General features: G+C 44.0%; 1 protein-coding gene across 2 annotated transcripts in view; it reads right to left on the reverse strand.

Moving 5' to 3' along the window:
* Positions 1–1460: 1460 nt before the first annotated feature.
* SHISA9 (shisa family member 9) overlaps positions 1461–24473 on the reverse strand; it is a 341003-nt gene continuing 317990 nt past the window's right edge. Inside the window, exons 4-5 of one of the 2 annotated variants that reach the window (XM_032242729.1) lie at positions 23642–23689; positions 1461–2086 (exon numbers count right to left, since the gene is read on the reverse strand). In XM_032242729.1, the coding sequence (XP_032098620.1) occupies positions 1707–2086; positions 23642–23689 (428 nt within the window). In that variant the 3' untranslated portion in view covers positions 1461–1706. The remainder of the gene's footprint in view (positions 2087–23641; positions 23690–24473) is intronic. The other variant, XM_032242730.1, reaches the window with a different exon arrangement.

Here is a 24473-nt window from a genome sequence, read left to right on the forward strand (position 1 = left end):
ACTTCGGACACCAGAATTGCTGTGGGTCTGTTGAAGGTTCATTAACTACCTAAGACCTTTAGGGGCTAGTTGAAAAACCTTTCACCTTAGATGAAAATCTCTTCTCTCTCAATCCACCTCGTGGGGCTTCCACAAAACAAAGAGAACTTAGAGGAAACTGACTTTGTTGGGACCCCACGGGCTATGGGTTATGACAACCAACCAGAAAAACCACCTCAGGACATTCTGGTTGGGAGATGAACATGCCCAAGTTTGTGGGGAGGTAATCTGGAGGGACCATGGCAATTACGGGACCAAGAAACATCTGACAGGTTTGGGGGCAGGGCTAGAAAATAGGACTCATGTTGACAGTGTGGAGAGGAGGGAGGTCTTGGTTCTTGGGTACCCCTGACATTGTAGCAGCCCCTCAGAGGGTGTTATGGGGTGGGCTCACCTACAGCGGAAGGATGGAAACACCTTCTAGTACTGCAGAAAAACAAGAGGAAGGAAGGCTAAAAGAACACAGGTTGCACTTGGGAAACAAGACAGTCATGAAACAACAGTAACACATTGAAGGCACCACCCACGCTTATGACATTTTCAGTCCAAAGCAGTTGAAGTTTGGCAGCGGCGGCGGCAACGCGCTGAAGGAAAAGGGATGTCAGGGACAGAGTTTGTAGAGGACTTGTTTCTGTGGCTGTTTCAGGTCTTGGAGGCAAACCCCAGAAATCAGTCTTCTGGGTCCTCATCTGATCTCCTGTGGACTTTTCCAACTGTGGATCCATTGTTGTTGATGTCAACAAGAAGTCTTCAAGATTTTGGAGGAAAAAAAACCAAATTTGCGATTTTTATCTGTTTTGTAGTGGGCTTACATTTTAATTCTCTTTTTAAAAAGTTATTGAATACTCTCCAGACCCTCTCCCCGCCATAAAAGCCCATCCCTCCCGTTTCCATCGTCATGGTCCTTATGGGAGTTCTCTAAAATGTTTTTTTCTTTTTTCTTCCCATCATTGTCAGTGGGTTCAGGGTCTATTTATTTTTTGTGAGTTTGAGGGTTTTTTTTGCTTTCAACATGGATGATATGAAAAGTACTATAAATAGAACAGTTGGGGTCCAGTGACCGTTTCATGCTTGTCAAAATTTTACGTTCACATCACCACTTCTTGGAATTAGAAAAATGCTTCTAATGTGGGCAGATTCCTCCCAGAACAACTCCTCGTCTGAAATACACTCTTGTGTCCTCCCTCGTTCTCTGCCCCCACTTCCACCCTGGCTCTTGTACCTAGAAACAGCACACGGCAAGTAGTGTATGTGCTCAAATGGACAATTTCTCTAAATTGTGCTACTTTTATATTTTTTCATCATGGATTTCAGTTTCAAGTTAGGAGGAAAAGAATCATCATCCCCGCGTTTGGGCATGTTGAGTTGGCCACCTTGGGCCCGCAGTGGAAAGAGTGTGCCTCAGTTTCCCCTTTGCTGTATTGCTGAATGTCCACGCTTCGGCCTTTCTCAGCTGCCTGCCAACACGTGCTAGGCATGACCTAGGAAAAATGCGACTCCGTGTCCCCAGTAGGTTCATAGTTGGTTCTTGTTGAGAGTTAGTGTATGGGTGCATGTGTTGGGGAGGGGAGGGTGTGGCCAGGTTTTTTTTTTTTTTTTTTTTTTTTTTTTTTTTTTTGCCTCTCTCAGTTGAATGTGGTCTCCAGGGTGCTCCCTGTGTTGAAAGCTCAGACAGTCACTTCTGTTTTGCTGTTGGTGATGAAGTATGGCTGTGGGGGTGGGTAGTGCTGGGGGCGAGTTCCCAAGGGGTCACTGGAGCCTGTCTCGGCCGTGCCAAGCTTGCCCTTGTTGCCGTAAGCCTGTCGCCGCAGGGACTGCTCGTTGGGGTCCCAGCCCTTAAAGTTGGTGGTGGAGTTGTAGGCCAGGGGATGTGGGGGCATCTTGTTGGTGCGAGACTTCTGTCCATTCTGCATGGCAGGACCGTGCTCGGGGCTGAAGGCCCGCGGCTCGTCCTCCACTCTTACGGGGTGCAAAGGTAGGTTCCCCTTGGCAGCCAGCTCAGCCAGATGCCGTCGCTTGGTGTAGAAGTCATCATTGACCTTGTCAGCTGCACAGTGGAACAGGTGGATGAAGAAGGGGAAAAAAGAGAAGTGGAGAGAGAGAGAGACAGAGAGAGACAGAGAGTTAGAGACTGGCATGTCAACCCAAGAACAGCATAAAAACGGACCAACCGTCCCAACAAAAGACACACTAGAAACTCCACCTAGAACAAGACAGAGGGAAGGGCAGCACCATGTCCTTTTCACAAACAAAAGCAGGACCAAGAGGATGAAGGGCATCCCTAAGGGAACCTCTAGACCCCCAAAATAAACACCTCTCCCACCGCAGTCCCACTTACCATTCTGCCATCCTTGGCTTTCCTGTGAAATTCACGTGTTGCTTCTTCATTACTAAAATGGTACATTCTCATCAGAGAAAATACTGAACACGTTACTCGATATTCCTATCCACCTCTTACCAATTAAGACAGCTGATAGCAACCTTTGGGTGTAGTTTCTTCTGGTCTTTTTAATAAACAGAGTTTAATTTGGGATTTTTCTTGGTTGGTTTATTTTTGTTTTTGCTTTTTGCAGTTAAGCAGACCTGTATTCACGTTCCATCTCTGACACCTGTTAGCAGCTAAACCTTGACTAAATTACTTAACGTTTATCACCATCAGCTTCTCCACAAGGAAAGTCATGCCATTAAAAAAGTATACTTCAGAGATGTGTTTGGAGAGTTAAATGACCTGTGTAAAGTGCTTAGATACTATTCACTTTATTCAGTTATCATCATCATTATAAATGTCTGTTTCCATTTCTTATGTAATGTTTTATCACTATTTCTTCATGTTGTTATAAATTATTAATAAATAGCATTTTCATGTGTACTTAATATTTCATTGAGCAGAAATATAAAATGAATCCCCCTATTCATGTTATAGTTGTGCCAATATTTTGCTATTATAAATAAAATCGAGATGAAACTCTTTTCATTTAAACCTCTCATGATATTTATAATTTTGAATTTAGAATAATTCTAAAAATGTTTTCTTTTTAATTAATTATTTGTTTTTGAGACAGGATCTCACTCTGCTGCTCAAGCTAAAGTGCAACCTCTACCTGCCAGGCCGAGATGATTCTCCCGAGTAGCTGGGACCACAGGCATGCACCATCACACTAGGTTAATTTTTTTATTTTTATTTTTTGTAGAAATGAGGTTTTGCCATGTTGCCCAGGCTTGTCTTGAACTCCTGGGCTCAAGCAATCCTCCCACCTCGGCCTCCCAAAATGTTGAGATTACAGGTGTGAGTCACGGCACCAGGCCTGTTTTCTTAATTTACATCAGGGATTGGCAAACTATGACCGGGAGGCCAAATCTGGCCATAACCTGATTTTGTAAATAAAGTTTTACTGGAAACAAAACCATACCCATTCATTTATGTATTATCCATGGCTGCTTTTGCTCTGCTATAGTAGAATGGTGTGCTGGTGACAGAAACTGTGAGGCCAGAAGAGCCAGAGATATTTATTATCCAGTCCTTTTTTAAGTTTGCTAACTTTTGATCTGGATTATAAAATGTGGAATTATTTGGCCAAAGAGTATAAACATTGTTAAGTCTCTTGACAAATATTGCCAACTCTTCTATGAAAGAGTTCTATCAATTTCCATTCAATTTAACTACATTCTCTTCAGCTCTGAAAGATTCCTTCCTTCCTTTCCTCCCTCCCTCCTTCCCTTCTTCCTTCCATCTTTCCTTCCTTCCCTTCTTCCTTCCTCTGTCCTTCCTTTCTTCCTTCTCATCTTTCCTTCCTTCCTTTCTTTCTCCCTCCCTCCCTTCCTCCCTGTTCCTTCATTGTTACTTCTCTTTCTCTGTCTTTGAGGACTAAGCTCTGACTTTTTCTTATCTTGCCCAAATTTCTATCTAAGTGGTCTGGGAGTCATGCCCTACAAACCATACATTCTCATCAGATGGGTTTTACTTAACCGTCTATATCATGACTTACTTTCCTATCTGACTCTAGCACAACATTACATGACAAAAGAAAATCAAAGTAATTTACCCGAAAACATTTTTTTTTTTGCCATATTTTGAAGTGGCCCTACAAAGCCATTTTTTTTGAGGGGGGGGAATCTACATCTGTAAAGAAGCTCTATTAACATAGCTTGATCTTTTTCTTCCAGGAAGCCCTCACAATCCTGAAGAGATTAACTGAGAGTCTATCACCTTTTAAAGGTCTGAATAGGAAACATTTGTCATCCATTGTCTATAAGCACAGCCACTATCAGACTTCAAAAGAACCTTATTCTCCACAATCTTCTATCTTAACCTGAACATTTCCTTTCTATTGATCACGTCTTTAGACTCAACCAATTGTCAACCAGAAAATGTTTAAATTTACCTATAGCCTTGAAGTCCCCCCAAGTCCCTTCAAATTGTACCATTTTTTGGGACCAAACCAATGTAATTCTTCTATGTATTTGATTGATGTCTCATGCCTCCCTAAATGGTATAAAACCAAGTTGCACCCCAACCACTTGGGCACATGTTCTCAGGACTTCTGAGGGCTGTGTCACGGGCCATAATCACTCATATCTGGCTCAGGATAAATCTCTCCAAATATTTTACAAAGTTTGACTCTTTCCATTCACATTTTCTTTCCTTTTTATGTTTTTGAGACGGAGTCTCGCTCTGTAGCCCAGGCTGGAGTGCAGCGGCATGATCTCGGCTCACTGCAACCTCTACCCCAAGTTTAAGCAATTCTCCTGTCTCAGCCTCCTGAGTAGCTGGGATTACAAGCACCTGCCAAGATGCCCGGCTAATTTTTGTATTTTTAGTAGAGATGGGGTTTTGCCATGTTGGTCAGGCTGGTTTCCATCTCCTGATCTCAGGTGATCTGCCCACCTCGTCCTCCCAAAGTGCTGGGATTATAGGTGTGAGCCACCGCGCCTAGCCCGTTTTTTTTTTTTTATTATTATACTTTAAGTTCTAGGATACATATGCAGAATGTGCAGGTTTGTTACATAGGTATACATGTGCCATGACGGTTTAATTTTTATTTGACAATTTTATGATACCTCCTTTTATTTTTTCTCTTGTTTCCAGATTCTTGTATTATAAGAACCTCTACATTTTAAAAATTAATTCATTAGCAATAAACTTTGAACTTTCATCTCTCAGGAGACCAGAAGCACTTGCTGCTCTTTCATCCACATATTGGGATCTCAGTGTCACACACATGAATTTACGGAAATTCACAGAGACCATCAGAGCTCTGTCCTTCTTTTCTCATTAGATTCTTTCAACAATGAAGACAGAAAAAACGGGACTATTACTCCCGCATGACAAATAAGGAAACTGTTAGGCTCTGGCATATAAAATGATTAAACTAAGGTTACCCAGAGCAAATGGCTGAGCCAGAGTAGAACCTACGTTCAATCAACATTATTTGAAAAGGCCATAGAGGAAAAGCTTTGGTTTCAGAACTGAAACAAAAAAATGTCCTTGTTTCTGCCTCTGTGTCTATGCTAGATATCATTCATGGATCACGTACTCTTTCCCGGCTAGTGTGGCCACCGCTTGGTCTACTGCTCAAGGCACCACCCCAGGAAGCCACGTATTAACTTTCTATGTATAGCACAGTTTCAGTTGAGTTTATACTCCTTGTAATGCAAATAGCTCCAACTGATAAAGCCTTTCAAGAGAAAGTACCTCTTTACATTCTACGGCTACCTGAAGGTACCGAATGTCAAAGCCAAAAGGAATCTTGGAATCTGCTACTAAGGCTGTGAGGATCACACATTCCTGAAATGTCATGAATTGTTTAAGGTAGCACAAGTTAATATTAGAGGTGGGACTGGAACCCATCTTCCTGCCTTTTACGGGAACATTCTAGATTTCCAGTGCCCTGAAACTTCAATAGAAGAATGCTCAAAGATTCCTTCTTAGACATCAAAATTTGTGTGTCATTACCTCCTGGACAGATGCACCAGCATCTCTGGTGCAAGGTGGTCATGCCCGAACCCAGCAACATTACTCAGATCTGTTCTTCTGTGAACCAGAGCAATTCCATCTTGAATAGGAGCTGGGCAAAATGAGGCTGAGACCTACAGGGCTGCATTCACAGACAATTAAGGCATTCACAGGATGAGACAGAAGGATGGCACAAGATACAGGTCATAAAGGCCTTGCTGACAAAACAGGCTGCAGTAAAGAAGCTGGCTAAATCCCACCAAAACCAAGACGGCCGTAAGAGTGACCTCTGGGCGTCCTCACTGCTACATTCCTACCAGCGCCATGACAGCTGACGAATACTATGGCAACGTCAGGAAGTTACCCTATGTAGTCTGAAAAGGGAGGCATACATAATCCATTTCTTATTTAGCATATTAAGAATCAGGAAATAACCATAAAAATGGGTAACCAGCAGTCCTCGGGGCTGCTCTGTCTACGGAGTAGCCATTCTTTTATTCCTCTACTTTTTACTCTACTTTCGCTTCACTCTGTGGACTCTCCCTAAATTCTTTCTTCCGTGAGATCCAAGAACCCTCTCTTGGGGTCTAGATCGGGACCCCTTTCCCGTAACGAAGGTGGCCATGCCGGAACCCAGCAACATTACTTAGATCTCTTCTTCTGCTTCTTCCTTATCTCTCACATGGGACCACCCACTCCTTAGCCACTTAAGCCAGAAACTTGGGAACAATGGTTGACTTCGTTCTCCTCTTCTCTTGCAGCACAACTGCCCGACCGGCAAGTCCTGCAAGCTGTATCTAACAAATATTTCAGCCTATTCCCTTTCTCCTACCTCTTTGAACACTGTTCTACTTCAGTAACCAAACTGGCCTTCCTGCCTTGTTTCACCTCCTCCAATCCATTCTCCATGCTGCAGTCTTCCAGCTATTTGTTCAATCATTTAGTCATTCATCAAACAGGTACCCACCGTGTGACACTTGAAATACAAAGGAGAAACAGAAATAGACATGGTTCTTGCCCTGCTGGGGTGGACATTCTAGTATGGAGGTAGGCATTCATCCAAACCAGTCTGCCTTCTTCTCTGTCTCCCGTCTTTCCTTCTTCCTCCCACCATGTTTGTTGAGTGCCTAGTTTACTCCATGAAAGGGCACACAAAGGGGCCTTGATCTGATCAGGAGGGTGGTGGTGGTCAAATAATCCTCCAAATTAGATAAAAGTATAACTATGGTAAGTGCTATGAAGGGGAGCTAACCAATCACAGCAGTATTTATAACGAAGTCCCCTATATGGTCTAAGAACCAGGTGTCTGAGCCGCAGAGTCTATCCCCTTCATTAGCGCAAGGCTCACTGTTACTCATGTTGCAAGACTTAGCTAAGATGTTGTTGCCTCCCTCATTCTCTCAGACTTTCTCAGCCACCCCTGTTCTCTCCATCATAACACTGACTAGGCTGTTTTTATAATTTTCTGTGTTCCACATCTGTTTCCCCACTAGACTATGAGTTCTTTGAGAGCAGAAATATCCATCCATCTGGGTGGCTCAGTGGTTCTCTGTCCTGGCAGTACATGGAAATCACATGGGGGAGCTTTAAAACTGTTCAGACACCTGGACCCCTTCCCAAACTGATTTAATCAAAATCTCAGAGAGTGTGGCCCAGACATAGATTTTCTAACCCCTCAGGTGATTCTAATGTGCAGCCAGGGTTCAGAACCACAGGTAGACTCCCTACCATTATTACAGTTCCAGCACATGGGTTTTTTTGTTTTTTTTTTTTTGTAGAGAGCTAAAGGGAAGTATCCTCCCACCTCCTACTATGCCCAGCTGCCTCTCACCTCCAGTACCTCTTTGTTCTAGAAAGTCTGACAAGGTCAGATCTCTCCATAAGCTCCTCCCTATGACATTTATCATAGCTGTCATTTTATACTTGTTCATGCAATTGATTCATTATCATCCATCTCACTAGCATTTCAAGACGACCAGGTATGACTTGCCCAGCATTATATTAGCAATGTCCAGCCTACTTCCTGGCAGATATTAAGGACTCAGTAAAATTTTTTTTGCGACAGTGTCTCACTGTCACCCCGGCTGGTGTGCAGTGGTGCGGTCTTCGCTCACTACAGCCTCTGCCTCCTGGGCTCAAGCGATTTTCCTGTCTCAGCCTCCCAAGTAGCTGGGATTCCAGGTGTGTGCCACAATGCCTGGCTAATTTTTGTATTTGCAGCAGAGATGGGATTTTGCCATGTTGACCTGGCTGGTCTCAAACTCCTGACCTCAAGCGATCCACCCACCTCAGCCTCCCAAAGTGCTAAGGTTATAGGTGTAAGCCACCGCACCTAGACTCAGTAAATATTTGATGAATGAATTTATGAGGGTGGGAGGAGGGAGAGGATCAGGAAAAATAACGAGTACTAGGCTTAATACCTGGGGGATGAAATAATCAGTACAAAAATCCCCTATAATACAAGTATACTATGTAACAAACCTGCACTTGTACCCCTGAACTTAAAAGTTAAAAAATACATGTGAGCAAAATACAGTGAGGGCACAGAGAATATCAGGGCAAGAATGGGTTGGAAGCTAACTTTCTTATTTTCCTCTCAGTAATCTCTCACTGAAGAATCTCACTCACTCTCATTATACATGCCTTATAATGATCCAGCATCATTCTTTCCCATGTTCCTCTTTCTAGACACCAGACTAGTCTGAGGTCTGCTCTGAGCCAGGGATGCATTCAATGGTTCCCGTTTCTGAGAAACAGACAAAATAAATGATGAATTAGGCATTCCGGCACCTGCAATACATCATGACCCCTCAGAAAGTGCTAAAGTAATACAGAGGTATCCAAGTCTGTCCATATCTGTGCAGATGGGAGGGGGGGAATCCCATTAAGACGAAACACTGAGTCCCACACATGGAGAATCCACACCCTCCTCCATACCTAACTCTGAGCTGGTTGCTGGGCAAACCTGGTACTAGGTACTCCCTGGGCACAAAAAGTACCTGGTACTTTGGCAAAAGTGGAATGAACAAGGAAGTGTGCCAGCTTTGAAATCAGACAGACCTGAGTTTATGAGACCTTAGGAACATCACTTAACCATTTCTGCCTGTTTCCTTAGGTGTGAAATGGGGATAACAACAATTACCCTTGGGTTGTGAGCAATGAATTGCATGCGATACACCAGCTGCGTAGCACAACTCTTGGAATGTAGTAACTGCTCAGTACATATATATTATCTATCCCCTGCCTTAAGCAGCCCTGGGTTAAATTAGACATTGTTTGAACACTTACTTTATGGTAGGCAACTTAATAGATACAAAGCATTCATTCATCCAAATCAACCTGCCTTCTTTTCTGGCTCCCCTCTTTCCTTTTTCCACCCACCATGTTTGTTGAGTGCCTAGTTAACTGCGTGAAAGGGCACACAAAGCGGCCTTGATCTGATCAGGAGGGAGGCAGTGGTCAGGGAAGCGCTCTTGTTTAAGGCAGCACAAGCTAATATTAGAGCTGGGACTTAAACCCATTTTCCTGCCTCTTAGAAGAAAGTTCCAGATTTCCAGTGCCATGAAAGTTCAATCAAAAAATACTCTAAGATTACTGTTTAGACTTCAAAAATTTATATATCCAGTTACCTCCTGGACAGATTCACCAGCATCTCTGGCCCCAGATGGTCAAGCCTGAACCCAGCAACATTACTCAGTTCTGTTCTTCAGCTTCTTCCTTGTCTCTCTTATGTGGGACCACCCATCCCTTAGCCATTTATGCCAGAAACCTGGGAGCAACGGTTGACTTCATTCTCTTCTTCTCTTCCAGCACAAGTCCTTCCAGCCATATCTAACAAATACTTTTTCAACCTATTCCTTTTCTCCTATCCTCTTTGAATGTTGTTTTCCTTCAGTAACTAAACTGGCCTCCCTGCCTCGTTTCACTTCCTCCAATCCATGCTCCACGCCACAGTCTTCGAGCTGTTTGTTCAATCATTTAGTCATTCATCAAAAGGGTACCCACCACCTGCTGGACACTTGATATAGGAAAGACAATCAGAAACAGAAACAGACATGGTTCTTGCCCTCCTTGGGTAAACATTCTACTAGAGAGGCAGGCATTCATCCTGCCTCTTGAGAAAGAGCTCCTTAAGCTGAGATCAGAATGTGAAGAGTAACAGAAAGTGCAGCCCATGTGAAGGAATATGTGGTATATTTCAAGAATGACCAAAATAATTTGAAGCTCTTATCACCAAGAAATGTAGTCTATTGCCCCATGACTTGAATATGACCTGGCATTGTTGTGGGCTTGGACCAGTAGATTCTAGCAATTTCTACCCTAAGGCTCTTGCAGTCTGCCTCCTTGAGAAGAAGGAATCCCCTAGGCTCCTGGAGGATGAGAAATCCATAGGCTAGTTACCACTGTTCACCACAACCAACAGACTGTTAACTGCAGCATGTTCGGTGAGGTCATCCTAGACCCTACAGCCATCAGCCACCTAACAGTGGACCACAGATACCAAGCAAACTCAACTGAGAGAAGCCAATCCAGCCCAAATAAAAACTTCCCCACTGACCCAGAATCACGATCTCAATAAATGGTTGCTATGCTAAGCAACTAAGATTTGGAGTCATTTGTTATGCAGCAGTTGATAGCTGAAATTTGACAGCATTTGCAAAAGCTTTGAGGTGAGGAGGAGGCAAGTAGGTTCAATAAACTAAAAAGACATCTGAGTTGTAGAGTGAAGAGGTCAAGGGGTCCTCAGGCCATCTAATGTCCTGTAGGCAAGATTATATCATTCATGCCTATTCATTTAACTAACCATTCTCCCTCTATGGGACTCAGGTGTTTTAGAAAAGTGCAGTGTAGGCACTGAACTGGTGCCTGGTGCATGAAACTATCCTCCAAAGAGATATTTTCAAGATTATTTCAACAACAAGGAGGTGGTTAGAGGTTAGATGGATGAATCATTTCCATTTTCCCAGAAACACAGTTTTCACGAAACCCTGGTTTCATAATGTTTCTGATCCTCTCTACTTTGGAGCCAGATGAGGGGAAGAAATGCTTACCTAGCCACTCATGGTTGGCTTTGTGCAGTGTGGTCCCTGTCTTAGTGTATTAAAAAGCTCCTTGAGAAAGAAATAATAGATTCACTGAACAGTCTTGCAAGCCCCATTAATAAATGCATTAACCTAATCAGCCCCGGTACCTCATGGGCAGATGGCTGACAAACCAACCAGGAAGGAGACGTGTGAGCCTTTCAACAACACTGGCCCTCTCCCGTTTGATTTTTCTTCATTTACAAGAGAGGAAGAAAGAAAGAAAAAGGTGCTTTCCTTCCAATGAGCCTAATTGCTTTGAAGAAACTGGGGCTGTAAAATTAAACTATACCTTCCTCCATCTGTCTCTTTCTTAATTAGCAGCAGACACTTGTACAGGTGCAGGGCGGGATGGAGCCTGGATTCCACGGAAAGGGAGAATGTCAAGGTAATAACCAGTTTCCAAAACAAGCTACACACCTGAGGGTCTCAGCAGGTGGCCTCCTACCTACCTCCTTTCCTTGAGGCAATGATATCTTAGGGAGGAGTTCCTACCACTCATTCTTGCTTGGTAATATTCTTGGGTCACAGGTGATGGATTTCACCTGGCAAGCAATGCCCCAACCAAAGCTTGTACATTTCCTCATCGATTTCTGCCTTTGGTTCAAGGGTATGATAAAAGCCAGCAATTAATCCTCCCATTACACTTAAGAATCAAATCCGAATTCTTTGCAGTGGTCCATGAGGTGTCTTTGACCTGGACTCTGGCTAATGATGCACACTTTTCTCCTCCATACCTATTATGAACACATCACAGGATGTGTTTGTTTCCACAAACTTGATGTACCACAATTTGATGGCTTAAAACAACAGAAATATATTCTCTTGCAGTTCCTAAGGCCAGAAGTTGGCTGTACTGAGTTCCTTCTGAAAGCTCCCCTAGAAGATCCATTGTTGCCTCTTCTAGTTTGTGGTGGTTGCTTGCAATCCGTGGCGTCCCTTCCCTTGTAAGTTGCATCATTCCAATCTCTGCCTTGGGCCTTACGTGGCCACTTTCTGTGTGTGTGCGCGCGTCCAAGATTTTCCCTTCTTATAAGGACATCAGCCACTGTATTAGGGTGACATTAATTCAGTATATCCTCAACTTGATGACCTCTGCAAAGACTCTATTTCCATGTGCATTCCCAGCCTAAAGTTCTGAGTGGACACGTATTCCATTATACGTGAGATTCCTTTCTGTTCCTGAACACACCAAGCTTGTCACCATCTCAGGGCCTTTGGACCTTATTCCTGCTGTTTCCTCTGCCTAAATGCTCCTTCTCATCATTTGGACCTCTGACCAAGGGCTACTTCCAGAGAAACCCTCCTAATACCCAAAGAAGACACCCCTACTCATGGCTCTGATGACCTCTCCATATTTTAATATGTTCATAGCCCATATTACTACATAAAGTTATCTTTCTTGGCTACTTGCATATGTACTTCCTTAACCAAAATATAAAGCTCTACTTAGGGCAGAGGTTGTATCTGTTCTGCTCCCAGCTTTATTCTCAACATCCAGCCCAGTGCCTGATACACAGCAGGGGTGTAATAATATGCATGTGATGAAAGAGGGAAAGCATTGATGATATTCCAAGTTTAATGACCCAGTCCCTGAAATATGAGAAATGGGCACGATGTTTCATCTCCTGGTCTATCACCAAAGACTGAGTGATCTGTTCTTTACAGGGATTGAAGGGCTGGAGCTCAAGTTAAGTGCTTTCATTTCTCGGACAGATGAACTAGGATCCATCTTCCTGTCTGAGAATTTGCAGAGACCTGGATACTCTTTACCAGACCTAGCACAGGGGAGGGAGGCAGAATAAAGTCAGGTGAAGGAGGCAGGGATCCATTAAAGAGACTGTTCAGGTGTATCAGAGGTCTGTGTATCAACAGGGACTTCCTCTATATCTTCCCACTCTTGTCAGTGGCAAACTAAGTAACAGATCACCTTTATTAAATATGTGTTGTAGGCTACCACATTCACTAGGAATTTACATTTGCTACCCCATTCAATACTCTCAACATCCTAATGAGGTAGGTGCTACTATTTTATTTTACAAGTGGGGAAACTGAGGCCCAAAGGGCTCAGAGAGCTTTGGTAGTTTGTCCAAGAAATGGAGCAGAGACTTCAACCCAGAACACCTGGCTCCATTGCTTGAATTTTTGGTCATAACACTCAATATTTATTGAACCTGTTGCCTGCAATGTAAAATATTGCAATGTAGGCATTCTACATTGCCTGCAATGTAAAATGAATATGGCTTCTTTCATAAGGGTCCATCTACAGGAAAGTATCCTTTCAAAACTAAAGAATACAGGGATGAGAGTTATGCAGGGAAAAGCTTCTTGATTCTTCCTCTCAAAACATTAGGGATTGGGGCAAATGTGTAAATATCACATTCTTAAGAGAAAACATCAGGATGGCACAGCCTAAAGTTTAATGAAGCCCGGAAATTTGCCCTCAACGCAAAATGTGTTTATCTTTTTCTTCCTCAAGGTGGGGTAGGAGGAGAGAGCCTCGGGCGATGTGAGACTGACTCCCTGCCAATTTGGCTACTGCATTGAGGTTGGCTACTGCATTACAAGAGGCATGGATCTAGCATGCTGAGTTACGGATGAAGTACTGGCCAGTCACCACAGACCAGAAATTGGTTTCCTGTCACAGGGATAGGTTCAATAGAGCTGCAGACTAATAATAGAAATGAGATCTGAGACTGAGGTTTCTTCACCATCACTCCTGTCCAGACACTCACTGGGAGCTTTCCCTGTGTTTTCTCATTTGGTTGGTCCTCTGAGCCACTGAGGTCCATGTGGTTTCCTGGGCTTTTCATATCCTATCTCACTGATCCCTCCAGGACAATGTAGTGAGATCTTATTTTGAGATATTAATCAAATTTTCTTTTCCATGTGCTTCCATTATCTCTTCACTCTTTTTTTATTTTGCTTTTTGTTTTTCGAGACTGAGTCTAACTCTATTGCCCAGACTGTAGTGCAGTGGTGCAATCTTGGCTGACTGCAACCTCTGCCTCCCAGATTCAAATGATTCTCTTGCCTCAGCCTCCAGAGTAGCTGGAATTACAGGTCACCGACACCACACTAGCTAATTTTCGTATTTTTAGTAGAGATGGGGTTTCAACATGTTGGCGAGGCTGGTCTCAAGCTCCTGACCTCATGATCCACCTGCCTCGGCCTCCCAAAATGCTGGAATTACAGGCATGAGCCACCGCGCCCGGCCTATCTCTTCACTGGCCTATCCCCCTTCACTTCCAATGATGATATAGTGTGGCTGTGTTCCCACCCAAATTTTACCTTAAATTGCAATAATCCCCACATGTTGTGAGAGAGTCCCAGTGAGAGGTCACTGAATCATGGAGGTGGGTTCTTCCCATGCTGTTCTCATGATAGTGAATACGTCTCATGAGATCTAGTGGTTTTGTGAAGGGGAGTTCCTCTGCACATGCCCTCTCTTGCCTGCCACCATGTAAGATGTGTCTTTGCTCCTACTTGGCCTTCCACCATGATTCCAAGGCCTCCCCAGCCATGTGGAACTGGGAGCCCATCAAACCACTTTCCTATTTTTTTTTTTCTGAGAATGAGTATCGCTCTGTTTCCCAGGCTAGAGCGCAGTGGCAAGATCTCGGCTTACTGCAACCTCTGCCTCCCGGGTTCATGTGATTCTCTTGCCTCAGCCTCTCCAATAGCTGGGACTACAGGCATGTGTCATCATGCCTGGCTAACTCTTTGGTTTTTTTTTTTTTTTTTTTTTTAGTAGAGACGGGGTTTCACCATGTTAGCCAGGATGGTCTTGATCTTCTGATCTTGTTATTCACCCACCTCAGCCTCCCTAAGTTTTGGGATTACAGGCGTGAGCCACCATGTCCAGCCCAAACCTCTTTCCTTTATAAATTACCCAGTCTTGGGTACATCTTTATCAGCAGCATGAGAACAGACTGATGACAAAGAGCTAATGTGTTGGATTTGGATCCTTACACTAGGCTCTTGAAAGCTATGGTAAAGCCCCCAGTCTTGAAAGATAAGACAATGAGATCTGGGAATGCTGAGAAGAAAGGGGAGTTACTATGGCTAGGAGTTTGAAGGATTCAGTGCACCAGTTTTATATGACAGATAACAAAGTATGGAAGTATGCACAGCTCACTCTGTCACCCAGGCTGCAGTGTAGTGACATGATCATAGCTCACTATAGCCTCGGCCTCCTGGGCTCAAGTGATCCTCCCACCTTAGCCTCCCAAGAAGTTGGGACTACAGCCATACACCACCATGCCTGGCTATTTATTTTTGCTTTTATTTTTGTGGAGAAGGAGAACTTGCCATGTTGTCCAGGCTTGTCTCAAACTCCTGAGCTCAAGCAATCCACCCGCCTCAGCCTCCAAAAGTACTGGGATTACAGGCAAGAGCCACCGCACCCAGCCATGTCTGATTTTCATGGCTACAAAATCTTCTTTACCCTGTGGAGGAAACCGCATAAACTTTGACAGCAAATGGATCTGGGTTCAACTCTCTAAGCTTCACCTACAAAATTGAAACTAAAATAATCAGGTCTGTGTGGTCTAGAAATGGGAGTGTGTGGAAGAGAATTGTGTAGAGTATCTTCAATCCTGAAAAAGTCCAATGTCATTGCCTCACAACAAGTATTCAAAAGGTAGTAGCTGCTATTTCTGTCACTATCAGAAAATATAAAGATTATAAAATGAGGACAATAAAATACACCTTGTGGAATGCAGTGAAGAAGTAAACGAGAAAAGCACTTGTAAAAACTCAGAACATTATACAGAGTGCATAGTACATCTCCTGAAATATACATTCCCATCAGAGAAGATACCACAGCTGACTGCTACTTATCTCCTAGCTCAGATTTATTCTACCTTTTTTTTTTCTTGGACACATGGTCACTCAACTTGGAACTACTTTTACCAGCCCTCTTGGAATCTACATTTGGCCATGAGAGTGATCTTTCACCAATGAAGTAATAGCAAAAGGGATGTGTCCAATTTCTGCTTCACCTGACTTGCTTAAACAAAAAATGCTTGTCTTGTGTCTCCTCTCTTTCCCCTTCCCCTAGGCCAGAATTATGCAATGTCAGCAACCAACTATACTAATACAGATGAGGACAAGATGGTAAGAGTCATAGGGCAACAAGGCTCAAGGAACCTGGGTCCCGGAGTGACCACGTGGAATAGAGCTGCCCACCACGAATCTGGACTACTGTCCTTGGGTCATGACATGGTATGGCTGTGTCCCTACCCAAATCTTACCTTGAATTGTAATGAATCCCATGTGTCATGGGAAGGACCTGGTGGGAGGTAACTGAATCATAGGGGTGGGATTTTACTGTGCTGTTCTCATAATAATGAATAAGTCTCGTGAGATCTGATGGTTTTGTAAAGGGGAGTTCCCCTGCACACATTGTTTTGCCTGCTGCCATGTAAGACGTTATCTTGCTCCCCTCGGCCTTCTACCATGATCCTGAGGCCTCCCCAGGGATGTGGAACTGTGAGTCCATTAAACCTCTGTCCTTTATACATTACCCAGTCTCAGGTATGTCTTTATTAGGAGCATGAAAACAAACTAATACAGGTCTATTCCACGAAACAGTAATGTCCAAAATAGGCAAATATATAAAGACGCAAAATAGACAAGTCATTGCCTGAACCAGGGGTTAGCTGGGAGAGTACTTCTAAGACAATGAGAGAAATGGGAAATGTCTACTAATGGTTATACAGTTTCTTTCTAGGGTGAGGAAAACGTTCTAATATTGACGGTAATGATGGTTGTATAACTTTGTGAACATTCTGAAAACCACTGGATTTTACACTTTAAATGGGTGAATTGTATGATAAGGGGTGAATCATATCTCAATAAAGCTGTTAAAAATATTTCGTTCTCTGAAGCACTCTATTTGTGGGACCTTTTGGTATTATGAAACAGTATTTACTTTAACTCATATAGGACTCTTTTCTGGGTCTCTTTTTCTTCTTCCTCATAAGCTGAATTAAAAAGTAAAAGGCATAGAGTTTGTGTTGTTTAAAAAAAAATTCCAGGTATTTCTCTCTTCTTTTGAACTACATACTACAAAGCTGTGCAGGTTCCAGAGGCTGTCTCAGCAGAGAGAATCATGAAAGGCCGGGAAAAAAGCCTGAGTTTCCTAAGCAGGAGAGGACCAGGGAGGAGATAAGAAGACTTGTATTTATGGTGAAGTAGCTGCATTTCACCACCTTGCAGACATGAGGAGGGGAAACTGCACATAAACCAGGTCCTGAAGAAGCTCGGGGCATCTGGTCCTCCCCACAGGGTACTGTATCTTTCCCAAAGCCATATTGCTCTAAGAGAGAAAACCAGAAAGGGCGTCTGGGAGCCTGGCCCTTTTTTAGCCTTAACCCTGAAGCCTCCAGACTGGAGGTGGTAATGTGACTTTTTTTTTCCCCCCTAAAATCCCATATAGAGGTAAACTATTAAACCAGACTGAGGAAGAAGCCTTTGCTGGGAAAAATTTTAAAACAGCCCCTGGCTTGGGCTTTGCACCAAAGCTGTCCAGCCTATACCATGGATCCCCTCTGTTGTGGCTGCCAGGAGCCCTCTGAAGCCTCAGGCCCTTTCTCTCTTTGCTTACACAGTCCTGTGGTGCAGTCAACATCTTCTGCTACTGGACAAAGGTACACGGGCTCATGCTCCAGTCATGGCTGACCACAGATCCCTCTTCCTTCCCACACAGGGTCCTGGATGGAACTGTGTCCACTCACTGCCTTCCTATGCATTGCTTCTCTATACATAGAATTTTTTTTTTTCAGAAATTCATTGCATGGTCTGTCTTTCAATCATCCTCCCAGCTGGTGAAATTTCATGCAACTGTTGGTTTTCTAAATGAAGCAAATTAAGGGAAAGAATTCTAAGCCCTACTTGTCACCTTCCTCTTGGCTATAGTTTCCTGGGACCATATCAATGTAGATAATTATGATATTTGGGATCATATGTTAGACTAACACATGAATCAATTCTTTGACCTTTTCCGCATCCACAATCTGTTCCATGTGACTAAAAGATGTTAGCAGACATGAGACAAATAGATGTTTGGAGAAGTGCTTCCTGGTTTGGATTTCTCTCTCTCGCATCTCTGCCACCCTCATGAGACCATGTCTGGGCTGCCCTCTTTCAGATGAGGCACGTGGAGCAGACTCGTCACTCAAGTCATTCCAGTTAAAACCAGCCTAGATCAGCCAACATCCAGCCAATTCCCAGAAAGATGGGTGAAATTAGCTAAGAAGAACCTCCCACATCTGCAGAAATCTGTGGCATATAGACTCATGATCTAAATAACTGCTGAACTAAATACATTTTAAGCCACGAGATTTGAGGTTATTTGTTATGCAGTGTTATTGTGGCAGTAGCTGACTGATACAAATACCATTCACTCACCATACTTCCAAGAAGAGCCCCCAATTTTTAGGTGGAATGCATCTCTCTATTACTATTATTATTTTTGAGATGGAGTCTCACTCTGTCACCCAGGCTGGAATACAGTGGCGTGATCTTGGCTCACTGCAACCTCAGCCTCCTGGGTTCAAGTGATTCTCCTGCCTCAGCCTCCCAAGTAGCTGGGATTGCAAGCACCCACCATCATACCCAGCTAATTTTTGAATTTTTGTAGAGACAGGGTTTCACCATGTTGGCCAGGCTGGTCTGGAACTCCTGACCTCAGGTGATCCTCCCAAAGTTTCTTTCCTATTCTTTTTTTTTTTTTTTTTTTTTTTTTGGAAAGAGTTTTTCCTTTTTTCCCCCGGGGGGGGGCAATGGCTCGACCTCGGCTCACTGCAACCTCCGCCTCCCGGGTTCAGGCAATTCTCCTGCCTCAGCTTCCCGAGTAGCCAGGACTACAGGCATGCGCCACCATGCCCAGCTAATATTTTGTATTTTTAGTAGAGACGGGGTTTCACCATGTTGACCAGGATGGTCTCGATCTCTTGACCTCGTGATCCACCCACCTCGGCCTCCCCATCTTTCCTATTCTTAATCCATGTGGTTTGGATGTCATGTCCCTCCACTTCCCCATTCTCCAGTCATTCTTCATTTCTTTGCCCTCCTCCTACAAATTTGTTCAGAGGTGGCCATGGGACAAGGCAAGCTAATCAGAGCAAAGCCTGGGATATTTACTTATAGAGGCCAAGTGGGCAAAAAAGATTAATAGTCTCAAGCTTCCCATTTTTCAGGAGAGGCAACTTTGGCACCTGTTATATACCAAGCTCAAAGACCATCAAATGGATAAAGCAGCACTGGGTCCAGAATACTGGGTCTGGTTCTCATTTCCCAGTGCCTTTTCAGAAAAGACAGAATTCCCTTTGAATGCTATGACCAGTTTCATTTAGTAATTTATTAACAAAATGTATGTTGAGTGCCTGCTGTGTGTGATGTGGCTGTCATGCAAGATGGCTTTGGAATGAACAGGATCTGGCTGGGTTACCCTCAGAGGGACAAACGGCCAAACTAGCCAAATCTTTACTGCAATCTTGATGCAAGAGCATTTTATGCAAACGAGAGAACTCTCTCCGCTCATTCATTTCATGCCCTATGGGCTCACAAGGAAGCTCATCAAAACTCCAGGGTTTGCTGTGCGCTTTTCAAAGGGGACCAAACTCAGGAGTGAGCGGGATTTGATTTTTATTAAAAAACTTCACCTCACATTACCCTCCTGTCTTCCACCTGCTTTGCACCCAGCAGCTCATGAACAAACCAATAACCCAACTCAGGAAATTGCAAAAGCCTGAGTTTCATGAAGTAATGTTTTAAAGCTGCCTTTAGGTGGTAGGTGTTTCCCCGGGACGGTCTATAGGCTGCATGCACTCCAATGGAACTGTAACCCTGTTGCACATTGTCTATTGCCTTGTGCCTTCTGCATGAGCATTTCTCATTGGTCTAAGTCAATTTTCATAGAAGAAAGAACGAACTAGCATGTTCCGAGTACCTACTATGGGCTAGACACTGGTTTAGCCATTTTACCTACATTGCCTCATCACGGCAGGCAGTATCATTCTTTCCAAGTGACATACGAAGGAACTAAGGCCCAGAGATGTTAAATAATTTGGCTGCCAAATTACTCTGACACTGCCAATAAGTGGCAGAGCAGGAAACCAGACCCAAGACTATCCACCTGCAAGGCTGTTACCACCCAGCTGTGGCCCCAGCTCAAACCACCACTAAAATAGTTTCATTTCAGCAAACATGACATGATCTCGGCTCAACCTCTACCACCTAGGTTCAAGTGATTCTCCTGCCTCAGCCTCATGAGTAGCTGGGACTACAGGCACACACCACCATGCCTGGTTAATTTTTGCATTTTTAGTAGAGACAGGTTTTCACCATGTTGGCCAGGCTCATCTTGAACCTCTGACCACAGGTGATCTACCTGCCTCAGCCTCCCAAAGGGCTGGGACTACAGGTGTGAGCCACAGTGCCTGGCCTGTCTCTCCCTTTTAAGAAAGTAGCAGAATGTGGAAGGTGAGGGCATACAAACTTCCCTACCTCGCTACCATTCCTCATCTAGAGTCTGGGTCTAGAGGCTGAATAGAGAACACTAGAGGCAGACCTACGACCCCAAAGGAACTTGGTTCTCACTAGGACCCCTTTCCTCTCCCCAAAGCAGGATAAAGGTGCATTTAGCAGGACAGATGAAGTTAGCCTACTTTGGGTAGAAAACAGCTCCTGCCTTTAACCTATCCTGAAATATGTTCTAAATGCATCAGACAACAAAAGGATGACATAAGGACAGAAATGCAGACTGCCTCTGAATGCCGTCACAGAGATCATAATGGCTTTGTTTTTCACAGGGAAGGAAAAAAAAAGTTAATGCCTCAAATTAGTAGGTCTGTCATGCTCCAAACTGTTTGCATTTCTATAAATGGACTTTGACATGTGAACACTTTTTATCAAATGCAAAACCCAAAAATCTGTCTCTCTCAAGGCAACAGCCAGGTTACACACTGATGTAAAGCTCTCTTTCCCAATGAGGGAAGAGAATGAACTTCCTCCCCCCAACAGCTCAGGGTGTTTGAGTCTTTGGAACCCTGGTCAAACTGCTCTTCAGAGCCTTCACCTTACAAAAAGGTATCTGGAGAACAAGTCACAGAGTGTTAGTTTCCCAGAAAGGTATCTTGACTGCAGTAGTTTTCAAAGTGTGGTCCTAGACCTGTAGCATCAACATCACCTTGGTACCTGTTAGCAGTTCAACTCCTCAGACCCCATCCGAGGCTTAGTGAATCAGGTGCTCCTGGGTAAGGCCCAGGAATCTGGATTTGTAATAAACCTCCAAGTGATGCTGATGCACGCTCGAGCAGCTTAAAATGTGAGAGCCATTGATGTCACGGTCCCTCCTCCTCCTCCTAACTTTTTGCAGTCTCTCAATTGTCCTTCCACTCTATTTTCTCCTCTCCATCTTCTACCTACCCCAGTGCAGGTTACCATCCACCTTCAAGAGCCTCCCAGTGGTTGTCCCCAACTCTAGTCCACAGTCCCCTAATCCAGTCTCCACTTAGAAGCCGGCATAATCTTTTGAGAGGGCAAAAAATGGCCATGCCAGCTGATATGCTTTGGCTGTGTCCCCACCTAAATCTCATCTTGAATTGCGACTTAATAATAATCTCATATTGTAATCGTGAGGTCATTCCCACCCAACAATTTCCATGAGTTGTGCAACTGATTACGGGGCGGGTCTTTCCTGCACTGTTCTCATGATAGTGAGTGAGTCTCACGAGATCAGATGGTTTTAAAAATGGAAGTTGCCCTACACAAGCTCTCTCTTTGCCTGCTGCCATCCATGTAAGATGTGACTTGCTCCTCCCTGCCTTCCGCCATGATTGTGAGGCCTCTCCAGCCACGTGGAACTGTGAGTCCAATCAACCTTGTTCTTTTGTAAACTGCCCAGTTTTGGGTATGTCTTTATCAGCAGCATGAAAATGGACTAACACACCGGTTTCCTGCTTACATTCTTGTAGTAACTCCTAATTTTCCACAGCTCAAGCTCATTAAAGAGTTTTACCTGTCAGGTGCAGTGGCTCATGCCTGAAATTCCAACACTTTGGGAGGCTGAGGTGGGCAGATCACCTGAGGTCAGGAATTCAAGATCAGCTTGACCAATATGGTGAAACCCTGTCTCTACTAATAATACAAAAATTAGCCAGTGTGGTGGGAGTGCCTGTAGTCCCAGCTGCTTGGGAGGCTGAGACAGGAGAAATGCTTGAACCAGGGAGGTGGGGAGGTTGCAGTGATCCAAGATCCTGTCATTGCAACAGATCCAGCCTGGGCAACAGAGCAAGATTCCATCTCAAAAAAAGAAAAGAAAAAGAGCTGGGCACAGTACCTCATGCCTGTCATCCCAGCACTTTGGGAGCCCGAGGCGGGCGGATCACCTGAGGTCAGGATTTTGAGACCAGCCTGGCCAACATGGTGAGACCCTGTATCTACTAAAAAAGTAAAAAAACTTAGCCAGGCATGGTGGCTCGTGCCTGTAGTCCCAGCTACTCAGGAGCCTGAGGCAGGACAATCACTTGAACCCAGGAAGCAGAAGTTACGGTGAGCTGAGATTGTGCCACTGCACTCCAGCCTGGGTGACAGAGCAAGACTCTGTCTCAAAAAACAAACAAAGAAACAAACAAACAAACAAAAAACGAAAAGAGTTCTACCTCCACCTCCTTAGGTCAGCTACTTCTCCACCAAGTCCAACAAAGCATATTGAGAAGAGTCAATATGCTTTGTTGGACTTCTGGTCTATTATAAAAACAGCTACTTCCATTACACCCCAGTGGAAAATAGCTTAGAATAAGAGTCAGACTGACACAGGTTCGAATGGCAGCTCTAAACCATGGAATAGTCGTATGACTCTAGACCAGCAAGACATATCCCTACTCAGACATCATGTTCTCATTTCTCAATGTGGATAACAATGCCTACACAGTCTTATCATCAGAGAATTCAGTGATAAAATGATATAAAGGCCCAGTTCTCTGGCACATAGTAGGGAGCTAATTAATTATAGTTACCACCTGGCATGGTCACCCAGCTAGTTTAGTTAACTCACAGACTCAAGTAGACCAACTTCTTAACCCTCTCTGCTCACCATGCTGTCCCAGGCACACTGCAAACAGCATTCTGTTCCCTGCAAGGCTAATGATTCCGAAGACCCTTGGCCAATAACTTGATTGTGTTTATCTCTCCCTCAGAAGCTGTGTTCTTCCCATCCCTGCATACAATTAATTTACCTTGTGTTTTGCCATTTTGTCATCGCAGCTTTCTGAGAAAAATCAGCATATTTCACCTTACCTGGCATGATTTCTCATAGTGGTATTTTCCATCAGGCAACAAATATTGGAAAGTGAGGGGTAACACACTGTCCAACAATTGCTAGATGTACACACATACACAAACACCTACACACTAGAACTTAGACAGACTTGCGGATGCCACCCTATGCAGACACACGTGTGTACAGGTCACACAGACACCAGGACTCTCCATCCCTTCATTATTTAATGCCAAATTTGACAACACCTGGACAAAAGAGCTAGAAAAAGCCATACAGTACCTTTTGGTGACTTAAGTGTCGATACTGCCCAGTCACCATCAGAACTTCCTAAAAAAATAACAATCAAGAAATGCTGATGATCTGTTTGCAGGGCACATATGTTCAGTGTGCCCTCACGCCCAGGTGCTGGTGGCTGCCCCTGCTGCAGCCTCCAAGCAGGGGGAGGCCTCAGGAGACCCAGGAAACAGGGAAGGGAGCCACATGAGAAAACGCAGCTATGTCTGCACCTCTTTCTGCAACGCCTTGAAGCAGCATCGTGTTAACACCCAACAGAACATCAAAAGAAGCCTCCTGAAAAAGGCCTAGATATTTTCCGTTATGTAAGGCACAAAGAGAATTCTTACGTAGAAAATCTGGCTCTAAATTTCAACCTGCTTAGAAAGAAAGAAAGAATTTGCGTTATATGAGTTCACCTTGGCTCAAGACTACACTCTGATGACAAAGGATGGATTTTGATTGTGTTCTACTGCAATGCCCCTCCTGAAAAGGGGCATATTATTGGCCCCAGATTCAAGGATGGGACAGGCTCTGCTGACTGCGACTTTAAATGCTGGGTGGCAGGCTCTGTGGGGTGGGGCTACCTCACCACATTACCTAACACACAGTCTGTGTTAGGAAAATATTACTGAATGAAGGAATGCATTCAATTTTATCCAGAGACTCACCCTTTCTAAGGTAGGGAAATTCTCCTAAATAGTAACGAGATCAAGCTTGTGATCTGAGAATCCCATAATGAGTAATACATTGCTTTACAGAACAGATGTGTGCCTGAAATTTTCATTATAAATCAGTTTATCCAAATTGAATTCCCTTTCAGATGTCCCGAATGAGC

Source organism: Sapajus apella, unplaced genomic scaffold, assembly GCF_009761245.1.
Source record: "Sapajus apella isolate SASKATOON/1434 unplaced genomic scaffold, GSC_monkey_1.0 scaffold51, whole genome shotgun sequence".
Classification (NCBI taxonomy): Eukaryota; Metazoa; Chordata; class Mammalia; order Primates; family Cebidae; genus Sapajus; species Sapajus apella.